The sequence below is a fragment of the Schistocerca gregaria genome, chromosome 1 (genome assembly GCF_023897955.1).
Source record: "Schistocerca gregaria isolate iqSchGreg1 chromosome 1, iqSchGreg1.2, whole genome shotgun sequence".
Lineage (NCBI taxonomy): Eukaryota > Metazoa > Arthropoda > Insecta > Orthoptera > Acrididae > Schistocerca > Schistocerca gregaria.
Genome location: NC_064920.1, coordinates 765,256,176 through 765,269,809, shown reverse-complemented (window position 1 = coordinate 765,269,809; position 13,634 = coordinate 765,256,176). Strand labels below are relative to the sequence as shown.

Here is a 13,634-nt window from a genome sequence, read left to right as displayed (position 1 = left end):
CCAAAGAATCTGGTAAACTGGTATAGGCATGCGTACTCAATTACAAATATATGTAAATACGGCGCTGCGGTCGACAAAGCCTATAGAAGACAACATGCGTCTGGCGCAGTTGTTAGATTGGTTACTATTGCTACAGTGGCATGTTACCAAGATTTAAGTGAGTTTGAACATGATGTTAAAGTCGGCGCACGAGAGATGGGACACAGCATCTCCGAAGTAGCGATGCAATGAAGTGGGGATTTTCCCGTACAACGATTTCACGAGTGTACTGTCTATATCAGGAATCTGGTAAAACATCAAGTCTCCGACATCACTACGGCCGGAAAAAGATCCTGCAAGCACGGGACCAATGACGACTGAAGAGAATCGTTCAACGTGACACAAGTGCTATCCTTCTGAAGATTGCTACAGATTTCAGTGCTGGGCCACCAACAAGTGTCAGCGTGCGAACCATTCAGCGAAACATCATCGATATAGGCTTTCGGAGCCGAAAGCCCACTCGTGTACCCTTGATGACAGCAAGACACAAAGCCTTACGACTCGCTTGGGCCCGTCAACACCGACATTGGACTGTTGATGACTGGAATCATGTTGCCTGGTCGGACGGATCTCGTTTCAAATTGTATCGAGCAGATGTACGTGTACGGGTATGGACACAACTTCATGAGTCCGTGGACCCTGCATGTCAGCAGGAGACTGTTCAAGCTGGTAGAGGCTCTGTAATGGTATGGGGCGTGTGCAGTTGGAGTTATATGGAACTCCTGATACCTCTAGGTACGACTGACAGGTGGAATGTACTTAAGCATCGTGTCTGATCAGCTGCATCCATCCATTCAAGTCCATTGTGCATTCCGACTGACTAGAGCAATTCCAGCAGGACAGTATGACACCCCACACATCCAGAATTGCTACAGAGTGGCTCCAGAAACACTCTTCTGAGTTTAAACACTTCCGCTGGCCACCGAACTCCCTAGACATGAATATTATTAAGCATATCTGGGATGCCTTGTAACGTACTATTCGGAAGAGATCTCCAGCCACTCTCACTCTTACGGATTTATGGACAGCCCTGTAGGATTCATGGTGTCAATTCTCTCCAGAACTACTTTAAACATTGGTCCAGTCCATGCCACGTCGTGCCAACGGCCTTGCTGCAGTTCCGGTTCATGTCAGATCACCGAAGTTAAGCGCTGTCGGGCTGGGCTACCACTTGAATGGCTGACCATCCGGTCTGCCGAGCGCTGTTGGCAAGCACTCGGCCCTTCTGAGGCAAACTGTGGAGCTACTTGATTGAGAAGTAGCGGCTGCGGTCTCGTAAACTGACATACGGCCGGGAGAGCGGTGTGCTGACCACGTGCCCCTCCATATCCGCATCCAGTGACGCCTGTGGGTTGAAGATAACACGGCGGTCGGTCGGTACCGTTGAGGCTTTCAAGACCTGTTCGGATGGAGTTTAGTTTAGTTTATGCCAAGTCGTGTTGCGGCTGTTCTGCGTGTTCGAGGGGGCATTATTAGGAGGTGTAACTTGTTACAAAAAGTTCATTAATTTATATTTTATTAATACCTTCTAAGATGAAGAGATTGGATGGTCACTTTTAATGCGCGCGCCGTCTGTAGCATACAGGTTATCTAAGCTGTATTCCAGTTCCATGTCCGGCCCAGGATGTCCTCATTAAAGTGTGCTGTAATGCTGTTGCTGTTCTGATGCGGGCTCACAGTTCGTGCAAGTCGTGCCCGAAGAAAAAATGTAAAGGGATTCTGCAGGACCTGGATGTCAGATCTGGTCTGTTCAAACCATTCCCCATACTGTGCCAACTGTCGTAAGATGGTCAGTCAATAACTAACATCGGAAAACAAGAAGAAGAAAAAAGCTTTAGGCGTGTGTGAACATTACACCACAAGTCAGACCTTTCTACCTATTCCCATTTCTAAAATATACGTAATAGAAGCTGTAAAGACAATTTTGGAACATACTGTTTGCGCATAGGAGAGCAGGTTTATTCCAATCAATCGAATTTCGAGAGTCACAAATAAAGGTTCTGGTTTACCCCGGACAGTTGTATTAAAAATTCCTTCAGCACACCTCTGTATGCCTTTAAAACTAGGACCAATCGCTCGAAATCCGGACGTACTGCAGCCCTATTAGGGGTGCAAAGGTGAATGCCATGGTTCTCTTGAAAAAGAAAGGAATCTTGTCTCGTTTTAGTGACAGTTTGCTTTCCGTTTTATAGGCAATGCGTGATGATGTCCACAAATGCAAAATCATTTTTTTTATATTTAGCCATTTATTTGTGTGGAAAGAAAATATTTTGCACAGAAAACTACGTCACCACGTTTTCAGTTTTACAGGTAGTGTTAAAACTATTAAAAATTTACAAGCATAAATTTTCAGGACTATCTGTATGACATTATGAATCCGTATGGGGCTTCATCAGTCCGTTTTAAAACGGCGTTACATTAAAAAGTTTTTCTATTTAAGTAGCTATTTTCTACTTTTTAGTCTTGTGTGCGTGAAATTTTTCAGTTGATTTCAAACGTTTTGATGAGATTACAGCAGGACACGTGGTAAACTTCAGGTTTATTTCAGTTTCTCTTCAAATGAGTCACCCAATATAGTGCTTTCCTCGTTGGCATATCTCGCAAGAAGAACACGAATGTAAAAACTGAGGAGAATCGAGGTGACAGGGAAGCTTTGCAGCAATAGTTCTTAAGTGCGAAACATTCGCGACTGGGACAGGAAAACAGGGAAATAGCAGTGGTACCTACTCTCCGTCACACACGAGAAAAGACAGCGAGTTAATGTTGCAGTCATCCAGTTCTGACCTGAGTTGATAGCTTCAGATCTACAACTTATGAGGATATTAGTTTAAAATCAATTGCAAAGTTTATACCGAACAAACAGAGACTGGCAGACCGAAAGACAAAGTACCCTCTGCCGCACACTCCGACTCGAAAGGGAGTTAATATTACACTGTCATCCAGTTCGGAACTATGTAGAAAGTTTCAAGTCTCTAGTTTAACGGGAAAGCAGTTTAAACCCAATTTCAAAATTTGTAGCAAAAAACCAGACAAGAAACCGACCTAGAAAACGTATTAAATAGTGATTGTTCATTTATATATATATACAAATTAACAGTGCAGAAACAGATATTAAATTTTTAAGACCAACCAAATAATCGACTGACCAGTCAATTGTCTTAACACTAGTTTCTGTAGCTTCAACTGACATCGGTCTCATATAGTGTGGAACATGTAGTTCCAGAGATGGTGTACGAACATCCAGAAGCCGCCCATGTTATTCGGAATCCTTGAAACGATTCAAGGTCGTTCATCTCCCTCAGATGATCCATGTCCATATAAACACTGAAAGATGGATGCGAACCTTTTGTCAGCTGGACGACCTCTCGGTCGTTTCCAAGTGTTTGACTCTAGAGGGAAACCATCTCGACTTGTCATTGGTATGAATAACATACCACCATCGTTCTACTTGCTGAAATCACACAACCTATAACACAGAGAATAATGTTACTCATCGGTATCACCTACTCTGTTAAATATGCGTTTACTAAATTCAAAAATGGCGCCATGTCTTGGGAAGTGTGACCCTTCCGTTATAATAAATGAATAAATACCGTCCGGATCTAAACTTTTTATACACCGACAACCGGTTTCATTCTGCGTTGTATATCACCTTCAGGTCTGGCGCCGCAAAGAGCAGTTCGTTAACGTCGTGTGAGTCACAGACCTGAAAATGATCTGCAACGCAGATTGAAACCGGTTGTCGGTACGAAAAAAGTTGTGATCGAGACGGTGTTTGTTTATTTATCATGCGTTAATTACGTAATAAATTAATACCACATAATGTGCCACATAACTAACTGCTTTGTTGCAGACTCGCTATCCATTTCGAGAGATACATGGTGTCTCTAAAGGTACGGTACAAATCTAATGTATTATAGCATCCAAACTAATTAAGATATTCACACTATGTTTGACTTATGTGGCACACAATCTCACAAAGTTTTTGTGCTATTCAATCAGTTTCAACATATGCGCCTTACGTGACACTCGCAACATCTAGTCTTCATTCAGGCTCTATCCACACTCGGCGCAACATATCCGCATCATCTGTGGCAATGGCAGCAACGACTCGGTTCTTTAAATCGTTGATGTTGTTGACAGGCGTTTAGTAGACACTGTCCTTCACATACCTCCGTAGAAAGAAGTCCGTCGGTGTGATGCCAGGGGACCTAAGAGGCCAAGGAATCGGACCACCCCTGTCAATCCAGCGATCTGGAAACACCTCGTCTTGAGCATCAGCACAATCTTAGTCCTTTGTGGCGGTGCACCATCTCGTTGGAAAACGACAGTCTTGGCGGTCAGCCGGGTGCGGCAGTGCAAACAGCTCCAGCATATCAAGCTAGTTGTTACAATTAAAGGTTTTTTTCTGAGAAGAAAATGATCGACCATCAAACAACACCACACATTCATTTTTGGGCTACCATGTACCTCTTCCGTCACAGTATGCTCATTGGTCGTGCCCCACTTTACCTTCCTACACACGTGGAAAACTACTTTGTCAGAAAAAGCTAGACTGGTTAGAAAATTTCCAACGTCCTCTAAACGGTGAAGAACGTCCACAGCGAACTGCTTACGTTGTGGCTTGCCGTCTGGTTTCAACGCGTGCAACAGTTGCAGACGGTATGGATGACAGCGGCACGTAAAGTTGCCCTCCGCCACACACCGTTGGGTGGCTTGCGGAGTATAGATGTAGATGTAGACGTAGATATTTCTGTAAACGTTTCCGAAGGACCCGGTGCATGGTCGCCAGAGGAATTTGCAGCTCCTGCGATGCCCTCCGAGCAAACTTCTGGTATGAACGTTGTGTGTCGGCTTCACTTGTTCCAGATCGTCCAGTATAATGCTCCACATCAACACCTCCCGCCTGCATATAATTCCTGTACCAGCGACGCACCGACGTTCGCGAGGATTAGTGCTTCCTACACCGTGATTAGAAGTGCCTTTGAATCAGCATGTTCCATTTTGGTATGAATAAACCATTCTACACACTGAGCCCTTTCTTGAACCGTTGTCATTATGCTTCTCTCACGACAATCTGAAACATACACAAACAAAACTTTGTGAGTTTGTGTGTCCTCACACAAGCCAAGCAAGGTATGAATATCTTTGTTAGTAGAGTGCAAAAGAACATCGAAGTTTTTGCGTACTATTTGAGATATCCTCCACATCGACATGAACTTCTTGGTTCCTTGTCTTGTCAAGAACCAACTTCTGCAATTATATTTTCACAGTAGAACTGCATTTTCGGAACACTGTTTTCGGCACACAATTGTAGAGATTTGAGGTTCCTTTTATTCCAACATGTATTTCGATACTTATGTCTTTTCCAGGTAGTTCTGCAATCATGAACTTTGACGGAGTCAATTTTTTTGGCCCATTGTGGTTCTATTCTAGATTACACGCTGTCCTAAATCACTCCAATTAAGATTAATATGATTCTAAAGAAGGGATACGTTGGCAGGAGACATCCCGACGCCTCGAAATTAATTTGAAAACTGTAGAGAGAAACTCAAGGCTTCAGCGCAGTAAGCAGATTAAAATGTACATAGAACGCAGTAGCTGTAAAGCTGGACTTACGTGAAGAGCTGCATAAAAAGAAAAAGGCTCTGACCACTATAAGACTAAACATCGGAGGTCATCAGTCCCCTAGACTTAGAACTACTTAAACCTAACTAACCCAAGGACATCACACAAATGCGTGCCCGAGGCAGGATTCGAACCTGCAACCGTAGCAGCAGCGCGATTTCGGACTGAAGCGCCTAGAAACCACTTGGCCACAGCGGCCGGCAGAGCTGCAACAAATTTAGTCTTCAGACTAATGACTGAAACAGCACAAAAGGCATATTAATTGTTCGAGGGTAGTCCTTTGCAGCCGTATTCATCTTCAACAAAACTTTTCCCGGTATAATATTACGCCATCATGTTGTTTTGCACAGATTCCAACAGTGACTTAAACATTTGTCTATAAAACAACGTGAGGCACAGTTACACAGGCGAAAAAGTTTTATTGGATATTATATGAACCGCATTTTAAGTATTCACGTACTAATATGATATTGCAGAACCATTTGAGAATGACATACAAGCTGAAACTTAACGTGAAATGAAAAGGTCATCATATCTCTTAAGAGTCATCGGACGAATTACTATTTTACAAATGAAAAATATTTTCACTATAGCCGACATGTTCGTCTCCAGAAAGACAACAACTGTATTGATATTTAAACTAATGCTCATTTATTCTTCAGTATCAGTTGTACATTTGTAATTACATGATATGTTTCGATCACTCTGGGTCATCTTCAGATCTAAGTTGTTGCTCCGTTTTGTCTGTTCAGAACCTGATATCAGAGTACTGTAAAGAGTGCATATGATCCAGAATGATCGAAACATGTCATGTAATTAAAATGTGCAACTGAGATTATTCAAAATAATATTTAGTTCTGGCAAAGTTTTCATTCGTCACATATTCGCTACATTGCACGTTAAGCATTTCTGGGTGGATTTTACTGATATCATTTAACATAAGAAAAGACTCTGATCACAATGGGACTTAACTGCTGTGGTCATCAGTCCCCTAGAACTTAGAACTACTTAAACCTAACTAACCTAAGGACATCACACACATCCATGCCCGAGGCAGGATTCGAACCTGCGACCGTAGCGGTCGCACGGTTCCATACTGTAGCGCCTAGAACCGCTTGGCCACTTTAACATCACTGATTCCAATTATTTCAGTATATTTCATTCAGTTTGTATAGATGTTTGAAGTTCTTTGATCGATGTTCAGTCTAACACAATAGTTCAGCGACGCATCGGAACGAACGTTCCCGAAGATGCTTTGAGTCTCATCTCTATTTGGCAATGGTATGAATTGTTTACAGCCTCGGGATTCTTCTGCAAGGGTAAATCAACAGGTCAGCCAACAGTGACTGAAGAAAGAGTTGAACGACTGCAGATGCGTTTCCTACGTAGTGAAAATGAGTGAAGCGACAGAATGATCTCGGAACGCTGAACATTCCACAATCGAAGATTTAGAATATCTTGTAGAAACGCTAAAGCACGAACATCAGCATGCACAATAGCTAACGCACTGACACTCAAATGAGCGACTTTCCGTTTATTGCTAGTGCAACTTTTCTACGTGGAAGGAGAGGGTTTTCGGGGGAAAAAAATTTGTTTGGGCTCACCATGAGCTAATGTGATCCATGCGACCTCACAATGCAAAGTTTACAGACACATTTGCCTTCGCGGAACCTTTGCAGGACACATATATCTGGACATGCAGCAAAGCAGATTCATGTCAAAGCTAGAGATTTCCAGCGTGAACTTCATATAGCCACATAATCATGCTCCATCCAACTTTCATCTCGAAGTTCATGAATCCTCAAATATTGATTTTTGTGTAGCATTATATTTAACAATCAATATTTTTGCCTCTATCACCATTGCCAAAACTAAGAGTTCCCATCAAAAACGCCTTACAACAGATTTATGTGAAGATACTACGTCGATTGAGTGGTGAGATCAATTATAGACTGAAATCTGCAAAATCAGCAGCGACGAACACAATGAGCACGTGCAACGAAATATTTAGACGTTTCTCTGTGTGGCTGCAGTGTTCCGCAATATTTTGCAGAATTCCAGCGGTGATACATTCTGAAACTAGCCTAATCTTTCGTAATAACCCTCTACAGGAGCATCGACTGCAGTTAAATTTTTGTTTCAGTACAATGACTCCTGTGGCAAATTTTCTGACTATGATTTCCACTTTAAAAAAGAAGTCGGTTTTATTATCGATGCGGTGCGGTTCGCCATGGATTTCCTATACTGTGCCAATTTCTTCATCTAATGGGACTGAACAGCAAAATAATAGTATGCCAGTTGTCAACCACTGGGATCTGACTTGTCAAGCAAAACATGTTTACTGCTAAACAGAATTAGAGCCCATGATCATTTTTTTACACAAATGTGTTAAGAACCCATACCCATCTTGCGACTGCAGAGAACTACAGGTCATCACACATCACAGAATAATGCCCTCTATAAGATCATTCGATGGCAGAACAGACAACTTCCTACGTGTCTCAAAACTCGACAGATTGTATAATTGCTTCAAATGTTCCTTTATAAGATTTTATGTTGTAAGTATTATGCTGAATTATTTGTTGCACAAGGGGTAACCAAAGTTTCAGTTCTCATCTCGTAAACATCAAATTGCGGCCGTGGAACTTGGTGACGGTGCTGGTCCTTCCATACACTGACACCCCTCAATGCGACATTTTCCCAACGATGAATGACTAGACAGAGACATTTAGAAACGTCCCACCGCGAAAATCATCTCTTCCTAATCCTCTAAAAGTCAGCGACACAATGGTTTCTTCATGCGAGGGAAGAGGAAGAAGTCAATGGATGTCTTGTCAGGAGAACATGGGGGTGAAACAAAATTTAATAGTACACCCACACAGGGAGCTTCCTACCACACGTCGTCTTAGCAGTCTCTCTTACTACGTCAGGAGATTTCAGTAGTATTCTGCAGTGCCGATTAGCCCATTACGAACATAATCCTTTGGCACCACACCGTGGCAGTCCCAAAAAAACACCCAACATCAACTTGCTTGGTGATTGTTGGGTTTTCGACTTTTTCGGCGATTGTTTGATGATCAGGACCCTCCCACCACCGCATCTCCTTCCCTTACAAGCCAAAAGACTAATGACGAAAATTTCCTCCATCACCAAATATAGGACATGCTACCTCAGAGCTGGCCACCATCGTGCAGGCGGTCATCAGCGACATTAGCTACGAAAGCGGGTACTTCAGAACACGTTGTAATGGCACATTTGCAACACTGTTCCTCTTTTAAAAAAATTAAGCTATCGCTAATATTGTCCAAATAGTTTAACACTCGTTGAGCACCCACCGTTGGCCAGTAATGTATATCCTCCAGTCTTCTATTAGACGACCTACTCCTTCCCCCTCTCTATCTGCTCCTGCCCCCTAATTCCATGTCCTCCTCCTCCTCTCTTCTCTCTTCTCGTTATCACGTTCGACCGAGGAGGAGGGTGATGGTTCTTACTCCCAGAGTATTTCTTTCCATAGTGCAACTAATGTCTGTTCCATATTTAGTTGAAATCGTTCTAGGGGTTTAGGATGAGCTTTTTGCTCTTGGCTTTGCCCTCGTACGCAAATGCCAAAAATATTTCACATATATTTACCAAATTTCACACGGGTCTGTACACACGTTTCACCCGTATCTTAAGCGAATTTCGCCCTGCAGTTGCCTTTCTACGCAGCTCAATGTTTATGACTCAGTATCTCTTGCATTGTGTCATACAGTGACATCATTTTGTAGGTACACCCAGTAGTATAAGTGGGTACTGTCTACGAAAAGTTTTTGTGAAGACAGAGGCAAAGGATCAACAAATGAAAAAGTCAGGTATGATGCGGCAATTTTTCATACATTTCAGTGTTTATGACCTCATATCTCCTGATTGTGTGTCGACAAATGGTACATTTCTTAGCTTACATACAGCGGGCATATGGATACAGTCTGCCAAATCCGTTGCGAATAGAGATAGTGGTAAAGAAGTAATAAATTAAAACGTTATACACGATGCAGTAGTTTTTCACCCATCACAGTATTTGACTTCATATCTCCTGAGCTATATGTCGGACAATGATATCATTTTGCTGATATATTCAGTAGTATATTTGAATACTGTCTGTAAAATCCGTCGCGAATACAGTTAGTAATGAAGAACTAATAAATTAAAACGACATGCTACATGTGGCAATATTGCTTTGGGGGTCGTCAGCGTGAAAAAGTTTCGTAAAGGTTTGAAATTATGTGTAAACTTTGTTGCAAGTCGCTAAGTATTGTCAAATAACGGATGACAAAAGTAAGGGCATATGCGTGTCGTGGGCTACGCTGCTCTTTCACCCCCATCACTTTGATACGTAGGTGGTTCTTACCCTAACAGTGATTCTTTCCAGACCCAAGTTTGGGTGGAATCGGTCGAGTGGTTTACGAGGAGATATAGAACATAGTCTTATATACGTAAATCCATTTTATTGTACGTATTGATAACATAAATACCTGTAATGCGCTGGTTTCAAGTAATATATGTGTAAGTTTCAATTGGGACGATTGGACAGTTTTCTGATTGGGTGCTGCAGGGCGCACAGGCGAGCTCGGACCTGTGGCCGCTGGAGAGGCCGGAGGGCATGCCGGCCATCCAGTCGCTGGAGGTGATGTGCGGCAAGGACCACATGGACGTGCACCTGTCCTTCACGCAGCCGTTCGAGGGCATCGTGTCGTCCAAGGGGCAGTACGCAGACCCGCGCTGCGTCTACGTGCCGCCCTCCACTGGCAAGACCTTCTTCTCGTTCCGCATCGCGTACGAGCGCTGCGGCACCAAGCCGGACCTGCACGGCCAGTTCTATGAGAACACAGTCGTCGTGCAGTACGACAAGGACCTGCTCGAGGTGCGTAAGGCATTACTCACTTACATCATCCACCAAAGATGCCTTTAGAACAGAGGGTGCTGAAGTTCCCCACACATATTATTTTTTTGGACTGTTTGCTATAGTTGTCAAGTTGTTACTCCGCTATTTTGTAATTTACAGTGGTCATATCCAAGAGATGAATACACTAAGCAGATTCAGAAGGATGTAGGTTGCAGTAGGTACTGGGAGATGAAGAAGCTTGCACAGGATAGAGTAGCATGGAGAGCTGCATCAAACCAGTCTCGGGACTAAAGACCACAACAACAACAACAGTAGTCATATACTACATCGTTCATCCATGTTTAAAACAATCAGGCCATTACGTCAGTAATTTTCAGTATACAAGGTGTATCAAATACATTGTAAGGAGAAAAAAAAAAAAAGACGCACCACGAAGGAATTATCCGAATGGGAGAGCGATTGCTAGATTTGACCAACGATTACAGCTAAACAAATCATTACAATTTCATAAACATTGGATGATTTATTCAAGAGAAATAACTTCACACTGAGCATGTCAAAAATGCGTTGGTCCACGTCGAGCCCTTATGCAAGCAGTTATTTGGCTTGGCACTGACTGATAAAGAGTCTTTGGATGTCTTCTTGAGGGACATCGTTCCACATTCTGTCAATTTTGAGCGTTAGATCGTCAAAATCTCGAGCTGGTTGGAGGGACCTACCCATAATTTTCCAAACATTCTCAGCTTGGGAGAGATCTGGCGACCTCACTGGCCAAGATAGGGTTTGGCATGTTCCAAGACTATCAGTAAAAACTCACGCCTCGTGCAGGCGGGCATTATTTTGCTGGAATGTAAACCCATGATGGCTTTCCACGAAGATCAACAAAACGGGATGTAGAATATTGTCTACATACTGCTGTCGCTATCTTGAAAGGTTTCTGACGACCAAAGGCGTTCTGCTATGAAAAGAAATGAAACCCAGACCATCACTCCTGGTTGTCTGGCTATATTTAGGGCGACAGTCACATCTGTATCCCGCCACTGTTTGGGGTTGTCTCCACACACGTCTTCAGTGTGAAATCTCATTGACTGAAGAAGAATTGCCTTAAGTGATGAGTCGCACATTGAACTGAGCCCTGATGACAAGTGAAGACGTGTGTGGAGATCCCCCAGACAGCGGTCAGATACCAAACTGACAGTCCTGCATTTTCCTGCTGGCAGATGCCCTCGTGCAAAAGAAAACTAAACTTCATGTAGGAGTGGACACAGTCCCCAATGACAGATGCACACTTGTGTGATCCACTGTGCCTTCCAGAGTGACAGGATTATCCAGGGAATGCCACGAAAACATTCAGCAAATCATAACACTCCCTCCTCCAGCTTGAGCCCTTCCGACGACTGTTGCGGGGTTTTTGCTTGTGGACATTTAACGCTGATGGAAAATAAAACGTGACTGATCTGGAAAGGCTAGCTGTTGCCATTTAGCAGATGTGCTGTTGTGATACTGGTGTGAAAATTCCAGCCTTCATTGCTGATGAAAAGCAGTCAGCATGGCTGCATGTACCAGGCACCTGCTGCAGAGACTCATTAGCAGCAACGTTCACTGAACGGTCACTGAGGAGAAACAGTTGAAAGCCCCTTCGTTCATCTGGATGGTCAGCTGCTCAACAGCTGCGTGTCTACTCAACCATACACTTTTCCACAGTTGATATTCATTTCTGTCATCAATGGCCTGTGGTGAACCACAGTCGCCAAGGTGCTGGTTTTTCATAACCCCAGTTTTCCATGCACAGTATACTTTAACCATGGCAGCATGTGAACAGTTTATAGAAATAGCCATTTTGGAAATGCTTCCACCCTTAGCATTATACCCAACGGTCATATCTGTTTGGACGTCACATAAATCGTCCTGTTTCTGCATTACGACGATGACTGCACTGTTTTCCACGTATCCCAAACATGTGTTAAATACCCTCCACTGATAGTTCTGCCACCTTTGAGTGGTTATAGCATGCTGACATCAAACATAGGAAGTGGTCACATAATTGTGACAGTTGTGTGTGATTTCAATGCAGCAGCACAATAATGTACAACCTCTTGCAGGAATACAGTAGGGGTGCAAGTAAAGAGAAATAATGGACAGGGGCATTTGGAGATTTGGGTGGTATAGGGAAGGTGCTTGGATAGCTGAAGCAGTTAAGGTGAGTGCTGACATAAACTAGGAAATATGGTTTTGAATCCTGGACCAGTACAAATTATCATCTGTCACCACAGACTTATGTCAATGCCCTAATGTACCAGAAATCAGATTTTTCTTAGTGCAGATGCACAATAATGTCTGACCTCTCATGGGGACACAGTAGGGCTGTGAATGAGAAACTGACACATGTTGGATAAATATTCTTTTGCCTTCAAACTGCTCTGAACATTTCAATTGTAACATCATTTTGGCTGTGTGGACCTTAAACAACAGAAAATGATGAGTGGGCATTGCAGTTTTCATCCAGGACCTTGAAATGAACATTCAGTGAGACTAACCTTCATTACATGTAAATGGATCAACAACAACTGTAGAATATTGTTGAAATAGAGAGAGACAGAGGAGCGACATGCTGTATTTAAGAAACAAAGCTCCATTATTAATGAGAATATTGAGACAAACCAGGTTCTGTAGTTAAAGGTTAACTCTGCTATCATTTAACTGTTATACTTAAGAAACAATAAATGAAATGAATCAGAATGTCCAAACAGAAAAATAAGTGCAATAGAACTTTACAGTGTGCGTAAGACAAGGTTCTTTAGGCTGTAGTCAAGAGGGGATGTTCAAGTACAGTGGAATAGAATGAAAAATGTATTTACCACAGAATTTGAATGAAGAATAGCACAAGTGAGAACTGTGATTGCTAAACATTGAAACTTGGGAAGGAACTGTTGGAAGAAATGGAAAAAATACCATCTTTCTGAGAAACAGTATAAAATATGTTCACTGGAGATGAGATTCCAAAAACATATAGGCACAAAAAACTTTCTACAATTAAAAAGCTCTACCAGCATCAGATATTGGCTTGGGGTTGAGGAGGAAGTTT

General features: G+C 42.7%; 1 protein-coding gene across 3 annotated transcripts in view; it reads left to right on the top strand.

Moving 5' to 3' along the window:
* The window catches only part of LOC126268104 (uncharacterized), a 634,297-nt gene that overhangs the window by 608,109 nt on the left and 12,554 nt on the right, over positions 1 to 13,634 (top strand). For all 3 annotated transcript variants that reach the window (XM_049973628.1, XM_049973637.1, XM_049973618.1), the window contains exon 3: positions 10,259 to 10,567. In XM_049973628.1, the coding sequence (XP_049829585.1) occupies positions 10,259 to 10,567 (309 nt within the window). The remainder of the gene's footprint in view (positions 1 to 10,258; positions 10,568 to 13,634) is intronic.